This window comes from Tamandua tetradactyla, chromosome 25, assembly GCF_023851605.1.
Source record: "Tamandua tetradactyla isolate mTamTet1 chromosome 25, mTamTet1.pri, whole genome shotgun sequence".
Lineage (NCBI taxonomy): Eukaryota > Metazoa > Chordata > Mammalia > Pilosa > Myrmecophagidae > Tamandua > Tamandua tetradactyla.
Window position 1 is genome coordinate 28,716,072 of NC_135351.1, and position 18,409 is coordinate 28,734,480.

An 18,409-nucleotide genomic window follows, 5' to 3' on the forward strand; every position below is an offset into this window, starting at 1 on the left:
GTGCAAATGTCTGTTTGAGTTTTTGCCCTTAATTCCTTTGAGTAGATTCCCAGCAATGGTATTGCTGGGTCGTATGGCAATTCTATATTCAGCTTTTTGAGGAACCGCCAAACTGCTTTCCACAGTGGTTGCACCATTTGACATTCCCACCAACAGTGGATAAGTGTGCCTCTTTCTCCGCATCCTCTCCAGCACTTGTCATTTTCTGTTTTGTTGATAATGGCCATTCTGGTGGGTGTGAGATGATATCTCATTGTGGTTTTGATTTGCATTTCTCTAATGGCCAGGGACATTGAGCATCTCTTCATGTGTCTTTTGGCCATTTGTATTTCCTCCTCTGAGAGGTGTCTATTCAAGTCTTTTTCCCATTTTGTAATTGGGTTGGCTATCTTTTTGTTGTTGAGTTGAACAATCTCATTATAAATTCTGGATACTAGACCTTTATCTGATATGTCGTTTCCAAATATTGATTCCCATTGTGTAGGCTGTCTTTCTACTTTCTTGATGAAGTTCTTTGATGCACAAAAGTGTTTAATTTTGAGGAGTTCCCATTTATTTATTAACTTCTTCAGTGCTCTTGCTTTAGGTGTAAGGTCCATAAAACCACCTCCAATTGTAAGATTCATAAGATATCTCCCTACATTTTCCTCTAACTGTTCTATGGTCTTAGACCTAATGTTTAGATCTTTGATCCATTTTGAGTTAACTTTTGTATAGGGTGTGAGATATGGGTCTTCTTTCATTCTTTTGCATATGGATATCCAGTTCTCTAGGCACCATTTATTGAAGAGACTGTTCTGTCCCAGGTGAGTTGGCTTGACTCCCTTATCAAAGATCAAATGACCATAGATGAGAGGGTCTATATCTGAGCACTCTATTCGATTCCATTGGTCGATATATCTATCTTTATGCCAATACCATGCTGTTTTGACCACTGTGGCTTCATAATATGCCTTAAAGTCTGGCAGCGCGAGACCTCCAGCTTCGTTTTTTTTCCTCAAGATGTTTTTAGCAATTCGGGGCACCCTGCCTTTCCAGATAAATTTGCTTATTGGTTTTTCTATTTCTGAAAAATAAGTTGTTGGGATTTTGATTGGTATTGCATTGAATCTGTAAATCAATTTAGGTAGGATTGACATCTTAACTATATTTAGTCTTCCAATCCATGAACACGGTATGCCCTTCCATCTGTTTAGGTCTTCTGTGATTTCTTTTAGCAGTTTTTTGTAGTTTTCTTTGTATAGGTCTTTTGTCTCTTTAGTTAAATTTATTCCTAGGTATTTTATTCTTTTAGTTGCAATTGTAAATGGGATTCGTTTCTTGATTTCCCCCTCCGCTTGTTCATTGCTAGTGTATAGAAATGCTACAGATTTTTGAATGTTGATCTTGTAACCTGCTACTTTGCTGTACTCATTTATTAGTTCTAGTAGTTTTGTTGTGGATTTTTCCGGGTTTTCGACGTATAGTATCATATCGTCTGCAAACAGTGATAGTTTTACTTCTTCCTTTCCAATTTTGATGCCTTGTATTTCTTTTTCTTGTCTAATTGCTCTGGCTAGAACCTCCAACACAATGTTGAATAATAGTGGTGATAGTGGACATCCTTGTCTTGTTCCTGATCTTAGGGGGAACGTTTTCAATTTTTCCCCATTGAGGATGATATTAGCTGTGGGTTTTTCATATATTCCCTCTATCATTTTAAGGAAGTTCCCTTGTATTCCTATCCTTTGAAGTGTTTTCAACAGGAAAGGATGTTGAATCTTGTCAAATGCCTTCTCTGCATCAATTGAGATGATCATGTGATTTTTCTGCTTTAATTTGTTGATATGGTGTATTACATTAATTGATTTTCTTATGTTGAACCATCCTTGCATACCTGGGATGAATCCTACTTGGTCATGATGAATAATTCTTTTAATGTGTTGTTGGATACGATTTGCTAGAATTTTATTGAGGATTTTTGCATCAATATTCATTAGAGAGATCGGCCTGTAGTTTTCTTTTCTTGTAATATCTTTGCCTGGTTTTGGTATGAGGGTAATGTTGGCTTCATAGAATGAGTTAGGTAGTTTTCCCTCCACTTCGATTTTTTTGAAGAGTTTGAGGAGAGTTGGTGCTAATTCTTTCTGGAATGTTTGATAGAATTCACATGTGAAGCCGTCTGGTCCTGGACTTTTCTTTTTAGGAAGCTTTTGAATGACTGCTTCGATTTCTTTACTTGTGATTGGTTTGTTGAGATCATCTATCTCTTCTTGAGTCAAAGTTGGTTGTTCATGTCTTTCCAGGAACCCGTCCATTTCCTCTAAATTGTTGTATTTATTAGCGTAAAGTTGTTCATAGTATCCTGTTATTACCTCCTTTATTTCTGTGAGGTCAGTAGTTATGTCTCCTCTTCCATTTCTGATCTTATTTATTTGCATCCTCTCTCTTCTTCTTCTTGTCAATCTTGCTAAGGGCCCATCAATCTTATTGATTTTCTCATAGAACCAACTTCTGGCCTTATTGATTTTCTCTATTGTTTTCATGTCTTCAATTTCATTTATTTGTGCTCTAATCTTTGTTATTTCTTTCCTTTTGCTTGCTTTGGGGTTAGCTTGCTGTTCTTTCTCCAGTTCTTCCAAATGGATAGTTAATTCCTGAATTTTTGCCTTTTCTTCTTTTCTGATATAGGCATTTAGAGCAATAAATTTCCCTCTTAGCACTGCCTTTGCTGCGTCCCATAAGTTTTGATATGTTGTGTTTTCATTTTCATTCGCCTCGAGGTATTTGCTAATTTCTCTAGCAATTTCTTCTTTGACCCAGTCGTTGTTTAGGAGTGTGTTGTTGAGCCTCCATGTATTTGTGAATTTTCTGGCACTCTGCCTATTATTGATTTCCAACATCATTCCTTTATGGTCCGAGAAAGTGTTGTGTAAGATTTCAATCTTTTTAAATTTGTTAAGACTTGCTTTGTGACCCAGCATATGGTCTATTTTTGAGAATGATCCATGAGCACTTGAGAAAAAGGTGTATCCTGCTGTTGTGGGATGTAATGTCCTATAAATGTCTATTAAGTCTAGTTCATTTATAGTAATATTCAGATTCTCTATTTCTTTGTTGATCTTCTGTCTAGATGTTCTGTCCCTTGATGAGAGTGGTGAGTTGAAGTCTCCAACTATTATAGTATATGAGTCTATTTCCCTTTTCAGTGTTTGCAGTGTATTCCTCACGTATTTGGGGCATTCTGGTTCGGTGCGTAAATATTTATGATTGTTATGTCTTCTTGTTTAATTGTTCCTTTTATTAGTATATAGTGTCCTTCTTTGTCTCTTTTAGCTGCTTTACATTTGAAGTCTAATTTGTTGGATATTAGTATAGCCACTCCTGCTCTTTTCTGGTTGTTATTTGCATGAAATATCTTTTCCCAACCTTTCACTTTCAACCTATGTTTATCTTTGGGTCTAAGATGTGTTTCCTGTAGACAGCATGTAGAAGGATCCTGTTTTTTAATCCATTCTGCCAATCTATGTCTTTTGATTGGGGAATTCAGTCCATTGACATTTAGTGTTATTACTGTTTGGATAATATTTTCCTCTAACATTTTGCGTTTTGTATTATATATATCATATCTGATTTTCCTTCTTTCTACACTCTTTTCCATATCTCTCTCTTCTGTCTTTTTGTATCTGACTCTAATGCTCCCTTTAGTATTTCTTGCAGAGCTGGTCTCTTGGTCACGAATTCTTTCAGTGACTTTTTGTCTGAGAATGTTTTAATTTCTCCCTCATTTTTGAAGGATAATTTTGCTGGATATAGGAGTCTTGGTTGGCAGTTTTTCTCTTTTAGTATTTTAAATATATCATCCCACTGTCTTCTAGCTTCCATGGTTTCTGCTGAGAAATCTACACATAGTCTTATTGGGTTTCCCTTGTATGTGATGGATTGTTTTTCTCTTGCTGCTTTCAAGATCCTCTCTTTCTCATTGACCTCTGACATTCTAACTAGTAAGTGTCTTGGAGAACGCCTATTTGGGTCTAATCTCTTTGGGGTGCGCTGCACTTCTTGGATCTGTAATTTTAGGTCTTTCATAAGAGTTGGGAAATTTTCAGTGAAAATTTCTTCCATTAGTTTTTCTCCTCCTTTTCCCTTCTCTTCTCCTTCTGGGACACCCACAACACGTATATTTGTGCGGTTCATATTGTCCTTGAGTTCCCTGATACCCTGTTCAAATTTCTCCATTCTTTTCCCTATAGTTTCTGTTTCTTTTTGGAATTCAGATGTTCCATCCTCCAAATCACTAATTCTATCTTCTGTCTCTTTAAATCTATCATTGTAACTATCCATTATTTTTTCTATGTTTGCTACTTTATCCTTCACTTCCATAAGTTCTGCGATTTGTTTTTTCAGTTTTTCTATTTCTTCTTTATGTTCAGCCCATGTCCTCTTCATGTCCTCCCTCAATTTATCGATTTCATTTTTGAAGAGGTTTTTCATTTCTGTTCGTATATTCAGCATTAGTTGTCTCAGCTCTTGTGTCTCATTTGAGCTATTGGTTTGTTCCTTTGACTGGGCCATATTCTCAATCTTTTGAGCGTGGACAGTTATCTTCTGCTGCTGGCATCTGGGCATTTATTCAGATTTCTCTGGGTGTTGGACCCAGCAAGGTTGTAAGATTTTTCTGTGAAATCTCTGGGATCTGTTTTTCTTATCTTGCCCAGTACGTGGCGCACGTGGCACACGTTTGTCTCAAGTGTTTGGAATGGGTCTCCCCCAGTCACCGATCTCCGTGGCCTGGGGCTTTCGGATCCAAATCTCTTCGTTGGTTCAGGGGCCGCGCGTGGTGGGGGCGTCAGCTGCCGCGGCTTGAGGGGACCCTGTGGCTGGTTGCGGGCCGCAGCGGGCCTGGGGGATTCCCCACCGGATCAGGAAGCCTCCCGTGGGGGGGGGGGCTTCTGCGGCTTGGATAGCCCTCCTATCTGAGACTCGTATCCACGGACTCGAAGCAGAGACTCGAAGCCGCCCGCAAAAGAAGGGCGCCGCCTGCCTCGGCTTGGGGAACTTACTTCTCCGATACTCTCAGCCGGCCCGGGAAGGAGGGAGGGATTAGCTCGGACCGCCGCAGCTGCGGCCGCTCGGGGGTCTCGCCGCAGCCAAGTCTCGCAATCAGACTTGCCAGCCCAGACTTTGGATAGCCCTCTGATCCGAGACTTGTAGTCGCGGACTCGAAGCCGCCCGCAAAAGTGTGGCGCCGGCCGCCTTGGCTGGGAAGCTTGTCTCTCCGAGTCTCTCAGCCAGCCCCGGAAGGAGGGAGGGATTAGCTCGGACCGCCGCAGCTGCGGCCGCTCGGGGGTCTCGCCGCAGCCAAGACTCGGAATCAGACTTGCCAGCCCAGACTTTGGATAGCGCTCTGATCCGAGACTTGTAGTCGCGGACTCGAAGCCGCCCGCAGAAGTGTGGCGCCGGCCGCCTTGGCTGGGAAGCTTGTCTCTCCGAGTCTCTCAGCCAGCCCGGGAAGGAGGGAGGGATTAGCTCGGACCGCCGCAGCTGCGGCTGCTCGGGAAATCGCCCGCCGCTCGGGGATCTCACTCACCGCAGCCGAGTTTCGCAGTCAGACTAACCAGCCCAGACTGGGTTACGCTGTGTGTCCATTCCCTGCTGTAGCCCCGGGAGCTGTTCTGTACTGTTTCTGTTCACCTATTAGTTGATTTGGAGTCGGAGGAACTAAGACGCATGTACCTTACTAAGACGCCATCTTGGATCCGAATGTCGAATATTTTATTTTTCTTATCCCTAATTGACCCTACAGATAGCTGTTTAATAATAACAATGTCTTGGGTGATAAGAGCAATTGGATAAGTGAAATGAATGGATATCAGTGTTCCAAGGGACAGGAAGAAGGAATTAGCATCACCCTGTTAACAGGTATCTGTATTCCCTTGAAACAATATAGTGCTATTTGAAAGTGGACTTAGATTTGTTGCTAATGTATATTGAAAATTCTAGGGCAGCCACTAAAACAACTTTACAAAGATGTACAATACATCTTTTGTACATCTAAGCTAAGAAAGGAGAGAAAATGGAATCATACAAAATGCTTTATTAAAATCAGAAAAGGCAGAAAAAGAGGGGAAGATTTTAAAAAAAGAGTACAACAGTTACAACATAATATTAATCCAACTATAAAAAGATGTTTCTACAGAGCAGGAAACTGAAAGTAGGTATGGAAAATGGGGACTAAGGACAAAGGAGGATACAGAAAATGGTAACTGGAAAATGTGTGGTTTTTAAAATGAAAAATCGGTGAGTTTAATGCTAATGTTTTTTGTTTCTTCTAATACTTATATGTTCTCATGTATTCAAGATTTTATTATAACAGAATTCTAGCCTTGGGTCTTTAGTTTTACTAAGGAAAAATAATTTTGATTCCACATTCAAACGTTATTGTTTTTTTGTTTGTTTTTAAATACACAATTCCTTCAAAAGTACCAGGGATTTTTGCCCACTTGTGCTTCTATTTCCAGTGGTGAGACTGGCTCTTCACTGTCTCCCAGACTGCCCTCTGCTGGCCAGGGGTCCTAGGAAACATGACAGTCATCCTTTGGCCCTTCCCTTCTGATCTGGCCTTAGTCCGGGCCTCAGCCCTCAGCCCCAATGGGAGTTTGCAGCCCTTGGTCTGAAATGGTGCATGGAAGGGCAGCTTCCTCTGCTAACCCAAGATATGAATAATTTTAACAATGATGTGTATATAGCTGATAATTAAAGACACTTGGAAAATGTTAGTCTTCCTTCCCTGGGAGCTGGTTTTCAGAAACAAGCTTTGAGTGGTCTTTTTCTAATAAGTTTCTTCCAGGCTTAGTCTGTGAAGCCTGGGGTACGAGGGGAAGTCGGTCAGCAGGTGAGCCTGGACTTGATGCCTTGCTGGGCTGAGCAGAGCCGCCGAGTGTCCTGACTGCTCCCCAAACCAGGCCCTGGCCGGCGCTTACGAGGCCAGAGGTGAAAGCACAAATTTCAAAATGAGGTCCCTAGACCGCATGGTGTTCTGCGCTTGTCATATTTTACGGCATGAATCTTTCTAGAAGAAACGTTTTACATAGGTGGCAATGTCACCTTGAAAAGAATTTTTTGGAAGCAGCAAAAAGCAAGTTAATATAATTTAATGTCCTGGCATTTAAAATGTCACTTTAATGATGTTTCATTTCAAGGCTCTTTTCATTTTTATAATTCCTTCATTTACATTTAGTAGAAAGGTACATTTTGTGCTGCTTAATCGTTTCCAGGCATGGTAGTAATTATAGTCTGTATTTTAATTGTTCCTAATTGATATTAAGTAGTAGTCATTTTAGCATATGGAAAATTAAAATAAAATGTAATAGCAGTGAGTGCTTCACTGTTATTAGAAGTTTTCAACCAGGGAACTGTAGTGACAATTAAAAGCCAAATGGTTTAGAGGTATTTAAAGAAATAAACAACAAAAAAACTGGGATGGTACAGCTTAACATCTGAAGTCATTCTTTAAATCTGTCATTCTCAATAATTAACCCTACGTTTTTTTCAATATATATTCAATGTACATTGTTCACTGTTAAATGCTTTATTGTAACCCAGTTATCACCATTTGCCCTCTTGTATTTTTCAAAGGAGATTGCTTATGCATAAAAGTACATATACCAGGCAACTCCGGGAATTCCCATTTTCTGTAGAAATCCATTTGCTTGCTCTAGTTTTACTAAAATCTGCCCTGTTTTGAGAAAATATGAAAATCTGATAAATTCATAAGGATGATATCTTTGAGTATTCCAACCTGTATCTTGCAAATTTTGTAGATATTTTATCTCTATTTTTCCCCTTAAAATAAAAAATTCTCCAAGAGCTAGAATAAGTCTAAGCGGGTCAGAGAATAATATCTGTACTCCTTGTGAAAACGTATTTAACTTTGAAACTGTTTAGTAGCTAAACATTTATGAGAGAGAAGACTTGAAATTATGTATACGAGACTGATAAAAAGCCCCTAAATGGGGTCTCTAACCCTGCAGGCAGTTAGACATTTGCTCCTCTTTATCAACTGTCGAGTCACATAGAAATTATTCCAGTTACCTGCAAGCTAGATTTCTGACTTAAAATACCAATAATAAATCACAGTGATGTCTTGTTCCCTCCTCCCATATGTTTTATGGGGTCAAGACCTGGGCTTGAATGGGTGTGCTAGAGCTTTGGTTTTAAATTCAGCAAAGGCTGTATCACTTATAGCTTTATTCTCTGCTGAGTCAAAATGTACTCTTGACAGATACATGTGCTTAATTTCCAGATAGAAAACTATCTGCTCCGGAATCATGAGACAAGGAAATACCTCCAAGAGCAGGCCTACCGCCTACAGCAGGGAATTGTCACCAGCACCACCCAGCAGGTGAGAGAGTCACAGTCCCATCCTGGGGCCCCCTGAGCTTTCACTCATGCTTAGCTAACCCATCTCAGGGCAGAGGATTTCCATGGCTTGAATGTTTCCCAAGCACAATAAGGGGTATTTCTGAAAATGACAACTAGTGTAAGTAGATTTTGTGGCTGAGATGTAGATGGAGGGAAATGTTGGCAAATTCTAATGACAAGTATATACTTTCAATTGCTGATGATTCTGATCCTTTTAAGCTTGCCAGTAAGGTATATTTTAGATTTATATACAAATATTAGGAACCATAATTATAGATAATAAAATCTGGGGGCAACCAAATTGATTACTCTAGAGACAGTTTCTTCCTTTTTCTGTATTCCCTCACGATATGAGTAGGAAACAAATTTCTAGTTGTGAGTTAGTTTCTCTTCAGCACTTAAGTGCTGAGGTGCTTTTCTGTTTTTTTCACTCCTCCCCTTTCTGCCTTATTGTGGTGGGTGGGGGGAGCAGGGATTAAAGTAGTTTTTTAAAAATGTATAGAATTTTTCTCTCCAAAAATATAAATCAAAACAGGCTCAGAAATTATTTAAAGGAAATCAACAGCCTGTCAAAGAAGACCAAGATAAATTAAAGAACTGAGCCTATATAATTCAGAGTATAGAAGAGGACTTTTTAAAAAATTCTTGTTCGTCTGTTCAATGAGATTTGAGAGGATATTTTGTCTATAAAGTAAAAATAGGCTGCTATGAAAAGGAGTAGCAGAGAACAAGAATAATGCTTAACAATTAGAAAAATGATTGCTGTAATTTAGAATTAAATAAAATGTTAGGACAAAAGCTAAGCTGTTTCTCTAGAAGAAAAAGGAAGTCTTTAAACATTTAGTAAAATCTAAAGAGGTGAAAAAATGAGAGAAAAGAAAGTTGAAATGGCAAATAGGTTCAAAATAACAATGTCCTTCTAGTGGGAGCTTAAATTAAAAATTAAAAAAAGAGATAGTGGAGGGTAGAAAATAATAGAAAACCATTTCATAAGAGTCTTGGGCTTAATGTGGCCCACTGAAATCAATCAGAAGGCACGAGGAAAAGACTCGTCCCTAGACTCATCCTGGTGGAGTTTCAGAACGCCTTGGATAAAGTGAAAAAAAGGAAAAGGAGTTCTAAAGGGAACAAATGGACTATCTTAAAAAGGGAGCAAGACCTAACACTTAGCACCTATCCTGATTACTGGAAGGAACAAGCGATAACCTTATCATAGTTCAGAGGAGGATTAATTTTGAGCTAAAAATTCTATACCCAGATATTCTATCAATCAGAAATGTGGCCAGAATAAAAAAATTTTCAGACATAGACTTGGATAACTTACCTTGACATTCCCCAGATGAAAAAGTTACCTGCGGACATTTCCAGCATTACAAGAAAAACAAAAAAGCCCTCAATATGAAGGAATAAATAAGAAACTGTGGCAGAAAAGAAATCATAGAAAAGGTTAGAAAAGTTGAAAGAAAGTTTTTAAAAAATTGCTTCTTGCGATGATTTACTCTGAGCAGCTGGTGTCATTGTTCCTTTCTCTGTATTATAATCATAATTTTGTAAATGCTTTTTAGTGTGTTTAAAAATTTAATATCCGGTGGTGCAATGGTGATTCAGTGGCAGGAATTCTCACCTGCTGAGCTAGAGACTCGGGTTTGATTCCCGGAGCCTGCCCAAACCAAAAAAAAAAAAAAATTTAATATTACCTAAGACAATGGAAGACTTAGTTATTGTTACATAACAGTGTAAATGTTGAAAATCTTGTTAATGTAAAATTAATGGAACTTACTAAAATTAAGAGTTGAAGAGGAAGAAGGTTGAATGGTAGTATAAGTATGCTAGCTGAGTTTTAAGTTTTTATTTCACAGAATCAACTACTATGTTCTATAAGATATAGAGATAAATGTATTTTATATTCAATGTAAATTTTACTATTAAATTTAAAATTAAAAATGGAAGCCATCAGAAAAATTAAAGAATTAGAAGGTTTCAAAACAGTGTTTATCTCTGTAGTTTGAGAGGAACTGACTGATAGAGAAATTTTGATCATTTTAGACGAGTTATATGGATTGAACTATTTTCTCTCTTTGTGTTGATGTCGTTAATTTTGTTCTTATTTTTCTTAAAAGAGAATTTTAAAATGTCCATAATAAAAGTCACATGTTAGTATTCCAACTAGGTTACATTATATGTATGACTGCATGGATATGCATTGCAATTTGTGTAAGAGTGTTTGCCAAAACATTAATGATGGTTATCTCAAGTCGGAGAGATTGAGTTTTATTCCTAATATTTCTCAGTATTGGTTGAATGTTTTACTGTAAACATGTATTTTTATAAGAAAAGGTAAAACTATTTGTATTGAGGGAAAAAACAGGAGTATCATGAGTAGCAGGGAGTATTGAAAAAGAAAACATTATTTTGACCATAAAAATCTGTTTTTTCCCCTTGCAAAGGATTAATATTAACTTAGTACTTTATGGTTTACTGATTTTTCCTGATTTTGGTGTTTTAACATTAAATGCAATGAGAGTGCTAAAATCTTACACTGAACCCCTTGCCTTGGGTTTCTTTATGAGCTACCATAATGCAGTTTTGTTTTCCTAATTCACTACCTTTCTGTTTTCCTCATTCAGAAAGGATTTCCCCCTTCCTCCCAAATTAGGTTACTACAGCAACCTTTAAGGCTAATTCTTAAAAATAAGTTTCATCTTCTCAGTGGAGGAAAAATTGTGCACAGGAGGCATATGGGGATGTTTAATTCTGCATAAGTGCCATCATGCTAAATTATATGGGTTATGAGAGTAGGATATTGCCATCTTTTCACTTTGGAGGTTTCTTAAGTCGTTATGATTAGCAGTTTTCAAACTTTAATCTTTTTCCATTGCTTTAGGGGATATTTACTTTGACATTTCCAGAAATCTGAGTAAAGAAAGAAAAGACCCTCTGTAACTATTCCTCTGACTGCTGTCAGCCCTTAGCCAGGCATCACTCCCAGGTGCCATGGAAGGACTTAAAATATGCTTCATGAAACACTGACATCTTCCAGCTCTCCTTGTGTTTGTCTTTGTCTCTTGGCTTTCTTTGTATAGAAAAACCCTTTATAAGACACAGCATTTCTCCTCTCCTCGTTGTCCCTTCTTTACCTGGTCAGAGTTCTCTTAAACAAAGGTCCACAAACTTGTTCTGTAAAAAGCCAGATAATGAACATTTCAGGCTTTTGTGGCCCATGTGATCTCATCACAGCTACCACACTCCGCTGTAGTAGCATGAAAGCCCCACAGACTGGCTTAAATGAGTGAGCATGGCAGTTCCAATAAAACTTTATTTACAAAAACAGCCTGCAGTTGGCCCCTTCTACTCTTCAGTCTATCTGTCATCAAAGAAAATAAAAAGCAGTTTCCTGCCCACAGCTCCTTAGCCCATTGTTTTTATTAGTGTGCAGACTTTCTGTTCTTGCTCCCATGACTTCTTTGCTGCCCACTCACTTTGTAATCTTTTGAAAGGTGACTTCTGTCCCACCATTTTGAGAAAACGGCTTTCTCAAAAGTTCCCTGGTCCAGGGCAGCGTGACGGTAGGTCAGTGGCAGAGTTCTCACCTGCCATGTCAGAAGACCCAGGTTGGATTTCTGGTGCCCATCCATTTAAAAAAAGAAGAGTTCCTGGGTCTAAACTCAGGGGCCTTTTTTGCTCGTAGTTTTGATGAATGGAGGGATGGTGCTCAGAGAACTAACTGTATATTAAAAAAAAGAAAAAGAAAGAAGGAAAATCCTTAATTGAGATGAATTTGAACTCTTCTAAGTATTGCATTGTTCTGTGCTTCCTGAAGCAAAATGGTTATCAATAATTCATGTCTTACCAAGAATGAGTACCTAATTTCGAGAGACAAAACAAGCCACATAACTAAGAAAGGCCTTATGTATATTTGAGACCACAAAAGACTAATTTGAGAAGAAGGCAGATGTGACACTATAAAGATTTTTAATAATTTTTTAACAATCATGAGAGAACAGAGAAGCCCATGAAATGTGTGCCATTAAGATTTCACCAAGGAAAGGGGGTTTAAATGAACTCAACAAAATGGTCTTTAAGTGGAACATGTTCAGTCACATCCAAAATAAACATAAAAATTTAGTTCTTCAAAGAGGACGTAAAAACTCACATTTCGAAGATTCTCCTGAGCATATACTTGCTAAAGTTTAGTATATCCATATAAGCCACATTCAGATATTTTTATAGCTAAGGAGTTCCAGATCTGGAAAAGTTAAACAGTTTATCTAAGATGACAGAGAATGGTTACACAGATTGCAAACTGAGAATCTTGGAAAAAAAGGAGATCAAGGATTTTGACTACTGGTTCATATTGCAAGTCCCAAAGGCCTATAAGTATGAAAAATAAACAAGATTGTAATCTAAAAGATTAAATTTCTCTTGGCTTATCTCATGAAAAGACCTCTTGGTAGATGGCTGTACTCAGACTTTTTGGTTTAATCTCTCTATGTCACCACAACTCCTGGTGTTCAGTTTTCTTAATGCAACATAGAAGTATTGACTACCATGATTTTAAACACCTAAAATGACAAGAGATTCACTTCTCATTCATTTGACATTTTTATGGTTTGGAGCAGATGATTGACAGAATATGTGTGAAAGTACAAGACCATCTCAACTCTTTACGAAATTGTGGGGGAGACGCTGTGCAGGAAGACTTAAGATCAGCAGAGAGGCTCATGCGTGATGCTAAGAATTCTAAAACGGTGAGTTTGACTTTAGGCTATGTAAGTCTTGCATATTAAATGAAGAAATGAAGACAATTTAGGTTGTAGACCCCAATAAACATAATAAACTCCAATATCTTGTGATAAAAGCGAAAGATTTTAGAATGGATAAATCGGTAATCAAGAAATCACATTTAGAAGCCATAATGATATGATTGTAAAAGAAATGATATGATTTACTACATAATTGGTGGGAGCAGGTTGAGGCAGGAAGTCGGTAGGGGTTTAGGTGAAACAGGTTTTAACATAAATTTGTATTTATTGAAGCCTGTTGATGAGTTCATGGAGGCTTTTTATACTATTTTCTTATTCTTATGTATGTTTTAACCTTTCTGTGATGAAATGATTTTATAAAAATCAATTTTAGAAACTAGTTCCAACTCTCATTACACCTCTACACAATTCCAAGGGTGCTAACAAGTGCCAAAGTGAACTGAATTAGTCTTTACCTCTTTTCTGTACCTATGCTAATTACCAGTAACCAGAATGTTGAATGAGAAGCAGAGGGCCAGGAGGACTTAAAAAAGATGCAACTGGGCCCTAAACAACCGAGAGTTAGTTGTAATTTAAAAGAATGGAGAGTTAGTTGTAATTTAAAAGAGTAACAGCTCATTCAAAATCATTCTATTTCCGAGCTAAATGCACAAAACTCCCCTCTCTCACCTCTACAAGAAAGCTTTTCTCAAAAGATTTTATTCCTCAAATAAATCTTTTTTTTATTTTAATGATAGATTAAAACTTAATAGAGAGAGAACTAACTGGGAGTCAAAAGCCTGGGATCTCATCCTGGCTCCACTATTAGAACCACACGGCCATTGAAAATCCTAGGTGGGAACCTTGTGGCAATTAGTCAATACTCTTATACCCCAGGTGAGGACATTATGGCACAAAGGGGTAATATACTCTTTCTAGGGTTTCAACGTAGGTTAGTGACCAAGTGGCCAATGTGGAGGTCTCCCAATCCCCAGTCTAGTGTTTCTTAAGGTTGCCATGATTCATTGCCTATTGCCTATAAAGAGTGTGGTCCTTAGTTTGTTTATCTGTAAGAGAGGTCTTTGAATAAAAGAGTTACTCCTAATAATATTTCTTCAAATACTGTTTTTTTCCCCACCATTTAAATTTTTTTCTGTATGCTTTGGTGCTTATTTAAATATTTGCTCAGTTATAGAAATACTGCTTTTTATTTTTCTTTCAGTTGTTACCAAATTTATACCATGCATCTTGGGTGGGAGCCACTGGCTCATTATCAAGCCCAATTCAGGATACCTTGGAATCAATGGCTGGAGAAGTTACTAGAGTTGTCGATGAACAACTAAAGGTTTGTGGCTCATTTTATTTTGGGAAATGAAATTGTTATGATCCGAGTATGTATGATACATGTCCTACCATAGCTACATGTTTTATATATTTGTGTGTGTGCACTCATATGTAGATGCACAGTGTTGTAAAAATTGAATAGTGTGTCCTTTCCAGCTTCTTTTATAAGCTTTGAAATAATTTAGTATATAATGAGGTCATGTAAAATCTCTCAATCCAATTTCATTTTTAATAGTAAACCTCTAAATGTACTGAATATAAGATAAATTGCCCTGACTTCACTTGTAAGAGAATGGTTGATTTTTTTTTTTTTTCATTTTCATGAAATGGTTTTATTCAAACTTTTCAGATGTGTCTTCCCATCAATGTTTTTGCCATAGCCAGAATTATTTTTTTCAGGGCATATTATTTTCACTTCTGTTGAAGTAGTTTGAGATGTTCTCCTTTTTGTCAGTCCATATATGATGTTGCTGCAACATGAAATTCCTCCCAAGCCATAAGCACCCATTCACACAACCTTAGGACCTCTGCTTTCCTTACTTTTTTTTACTGTAAACTTCTGTGATCTGCAAAATTTTAGCCCTTATGTGGAGTTTTTAAAAGTTATCTTTTAAACACTAATTTTTAACTGTGAGGTAAAAATTCTAAAAATATTAACTTACTATGAAATATTTTTCTTTTCCTTCTTTTTACTTTTTCAACATATCCTATAAAAGAACCTCTAGATGTGTACAAAACAAGCCCTGACTTAGGTCCTTTCAGGGTAATGTGTATTCTTCAGTGCTTTATAGTTAATGAGAATGGCTGATTTTTACTTGGTGGGTAGAAAGAGAAGTCTGCTTCAAAAAATAATCGTTAGATATTACTCTTGGCTGGAGAATTGGAAATATGATAGGAGCTGTGCTTATGGTTCCTGGATGGTGTTTACATAGGATTCATCAACTACCTAAATAGATAATACTCTTTGTAAAGAACTGGTTGGAAGGCTAGGAGAGGAATTTCAAAAAAATGTATTTAAAAAAATGGAAGAAAAAAAACCCCCAAATCTCTGAAAGAGCAGAGTAGCAGGATCAGATTTTTCTTTAGGTAACTTTATGACACAGCTGTACTAGAGAAATTGCACGTTTGGAAGATTTTCATTGTTTCATATCTGCCTGGTTCAAGGATTCCTATAAAAACCTTGCTAAATGTCTCTAATTAACTACTTGGTCTGTTTTCTTCTGAGAAAACAATTGCTATAGCACATAAGGATTTGATATGCAAGCCAATAACTTTGCAGTTTATTAATTACTCTCTTTGTAAATCAAGTTAATGAAGGAGAAAATGTTGTAGATTATTTAGGCATTTTAGCCCCTGTCTCCCTTTGCATATAGTATAGAGAGACTCTTGTATGCCGCTTTCATTTATCCATGTTTTGTGTGTGTGTGTTTTGTTTTTGAGTTTTTATTTTATTGTAAGTTCTTGTCACTTCTTCCTGATCTCCAAGGCCACAGCTCTTACTATAGGTTTTTTGTTTATTATTTTTTCTCTCTTTGTGCTTAGTTTTATTTTTTTATTAAAATTTTTATGTTAGAGAAGTTGTGGGTTTACAGAACAATCCTGCATAAAATACAGGATTTCCATACTCCACCCCACCACCATCGCCTCGTACTGGGGTGGAACATTTGTTACAATTATTACTAGCACTTTTTTTATATTTGTACTATATTTTAACAATAGTTAAATTTGTTATAATTGATGAAAGCTTATTAAAATAATATTACTATCATCCATAATTTGCATTAGAGTTATTTATATATTTTCCCATAGATTGGGGAAATATCTGTTTCAGTCTTTTCCTGTCCTTTTAGTTTTTAAAAATATATTATCTATTTGTCTATTTAAATAGCTTTCAATGCCTTGATTAAAAAAAAATATATATATATATATATATGTAGGTGTTTTCATTTCCTAGGTTACTCAAAACAGGTACCATGGAATGGGTTGGCTTAAACAATGGGAATCTATTAACTTATGGTTTGAGGCCAGGAAAATGTCCAAATCAAGGCATCATCAAGGATATGCGTTCTCCCAGGACCAGCTGCTGGCAGTCCTTAGCGTCTCTGCCACCTGGCAAGGCACATGATGGATCTTCTAGTCCCTTCCTTCTCTTCTGGGTTTCGTTGCTTTCAACTTCTTGACTCCCCGGTTTTCTCTTTCTCTCTCTGTATTCATTCTGTTTATAAAGGACCCCAGCAATAAGATTAAGTCTCATCCTAAATGAAGTGAGTCATACTCACTTCACCAAAAGTGAGGTCACTTCACCAAAAGATGCTAACAGTGGGTTTACACCTGCAGGAATGGATCCAATTTAAGAATATGTTTTTGGGGGGTACATACAGCTTCAAATCGCTGCAGTAAGAAAAAGGTCTCTTTTTACAATCCATATTCAGTTTCTTTATTAAATTACTGCAGTCCTTATTTATTTCAGTAGTAGCAAAATTTCCTGGACAAAAAGGATCACCACAAATTCTCTAAAATTGACATGTTATATTAGTACACTCCAAATGGGATTAACTATTTTATAAAAAATTGTTAGTTTGTAGAAATAAGTTGTTACATAATTTTTTAAAAAGAGTGGTGGGAGTGTGGTGTCCAGCATGCCTGGATTCATGTCTTGGGTTTGGTCATAGCTAGCTGTGTGCTCAGAGCAAGTTGTCTAACTTCTCTGGACTTAAGTTTCTTTGTTGTACAAGACTGTCTTAGTCTCAGAATGATCAGGGAGATTCCTTCCAGCTTTAATATTCAATCATCCTGAAATTCCTGGTCAGTGCTAGACATTCTGAATTTTGGGTGAGGATAAGTTCAAATAGCTCTTTGAGTAGTCTTTCAAAAATATTATTTAAGAAAGCAATAGAAATGGCTAGATGTGCCAGCTTTCTGAACAAACTTCCTGGAAGAGAAGAAAACAGTAAGTTTGGAGAAATTTCTTCTTTGAAAGAGGCGATGATTTCTCTGGCCTAGCCAATTTTAGGTATTTTAAAATAAGCCAGACTTTCACTTGTTTTCCCTCTTTTGCTACTAACATTTATTCCAGGGGTAATAATAGATGAATAGTGGGATTTGAATGTTTTAACGTAAGGAAACTTTCATTTAACGTCCTGGACTTGAATTTTAGGACATTTTTTTCTGGACTGGGAAATTCTTGATTTCACTCTTGGCTTAAACCATGTAAGTCTTCACTGGTAAATTTCAGGTTTACTTAGGAAATGAGGTTTAAGGGGTTTAGATGGCATTTTGTCAATTATTAGCTCAGTTTGGCAAGTGAAGACTTCTGTAATTTAAGGTTTTTTGTTGTTTGTTTTTGTTTTTTGTACACTATATTTTTCCAAAGCAAATGAGGGAGAGGTTTCAGAGCACTTTAGTATGACAGTCATATTTGCTTATAATGAATTACAGCAAGCTATTGGCTCATTGATAGAATATGAGAATGTATAGTTGCCATGTTAAGGGTACTCATCTAATTTATTTTACAAATATTGTACAGGTTTTCTAAATCTGATTATTTTCACAGTGAAGAAATATAGTTCTGAGTTAGTCATTTGGAAGATACATACAAAAAAAAAATCTGGTAATTGCATTTCAAATATAGGACCTACTCATGTCAAGATTTCTGAATTGCACAGAGGGACTCACTGATAGAGACTTAAAACTAACATATTACCAAAGGTGAATATGTAAGAAAAGCTAAAAATCATAGGCAAAGTGAAAAAGTTTAACATAAACTTGTGTGTGTGTGTGTGTGTGTGTGTGCGTGTGTGTGTGTGTGTGTGTGTGTATATAAAATCTAAATTAGATTTCCAAAAGGACAGGAAAGAGAATAAGGAGAAGAGATTCTCCTTCTTAGTAACCATCTAAGAAGTACTAAGAATTTCAAGAAT

At 37.0% G+C, this 18,409-nt stretch overlaps 1 protein-coding gene across 4 annotated transcripts in view; it reads left to right on the top strand.

The window, feature by feature from the left end:
- Positions 1 to 18,409, top strand: part of CARMIL1 (capping protein regulator and myosin 1 linker 1) — a 338,321-nt gene that overhangs the window by 243,044 nt on the left and 76,868 nt on the right. For all 4 annotated transcript variants that reach the window (XM_077143786.1, XM_077143787.1, XM_077143789.1 and 1 more), the window contains exons 24-26: positions 8,285 to 8,383; positions 13,023 to 13,151; positions 14,368 to 14,490. In XM_077143786.1, the coding sequence (XP_076999901.1) occupies positions 8,285 to 8,383; positions 13,023 to 13,151; positions 14,368 to 14,490 (351 nt within the window). The remainder of the gene's footprint in view (positions 1 to 8,284; positions 8,384 to 13,022; positions 13,152 to 14,367; positions 14,491 to 18,409) is intronic.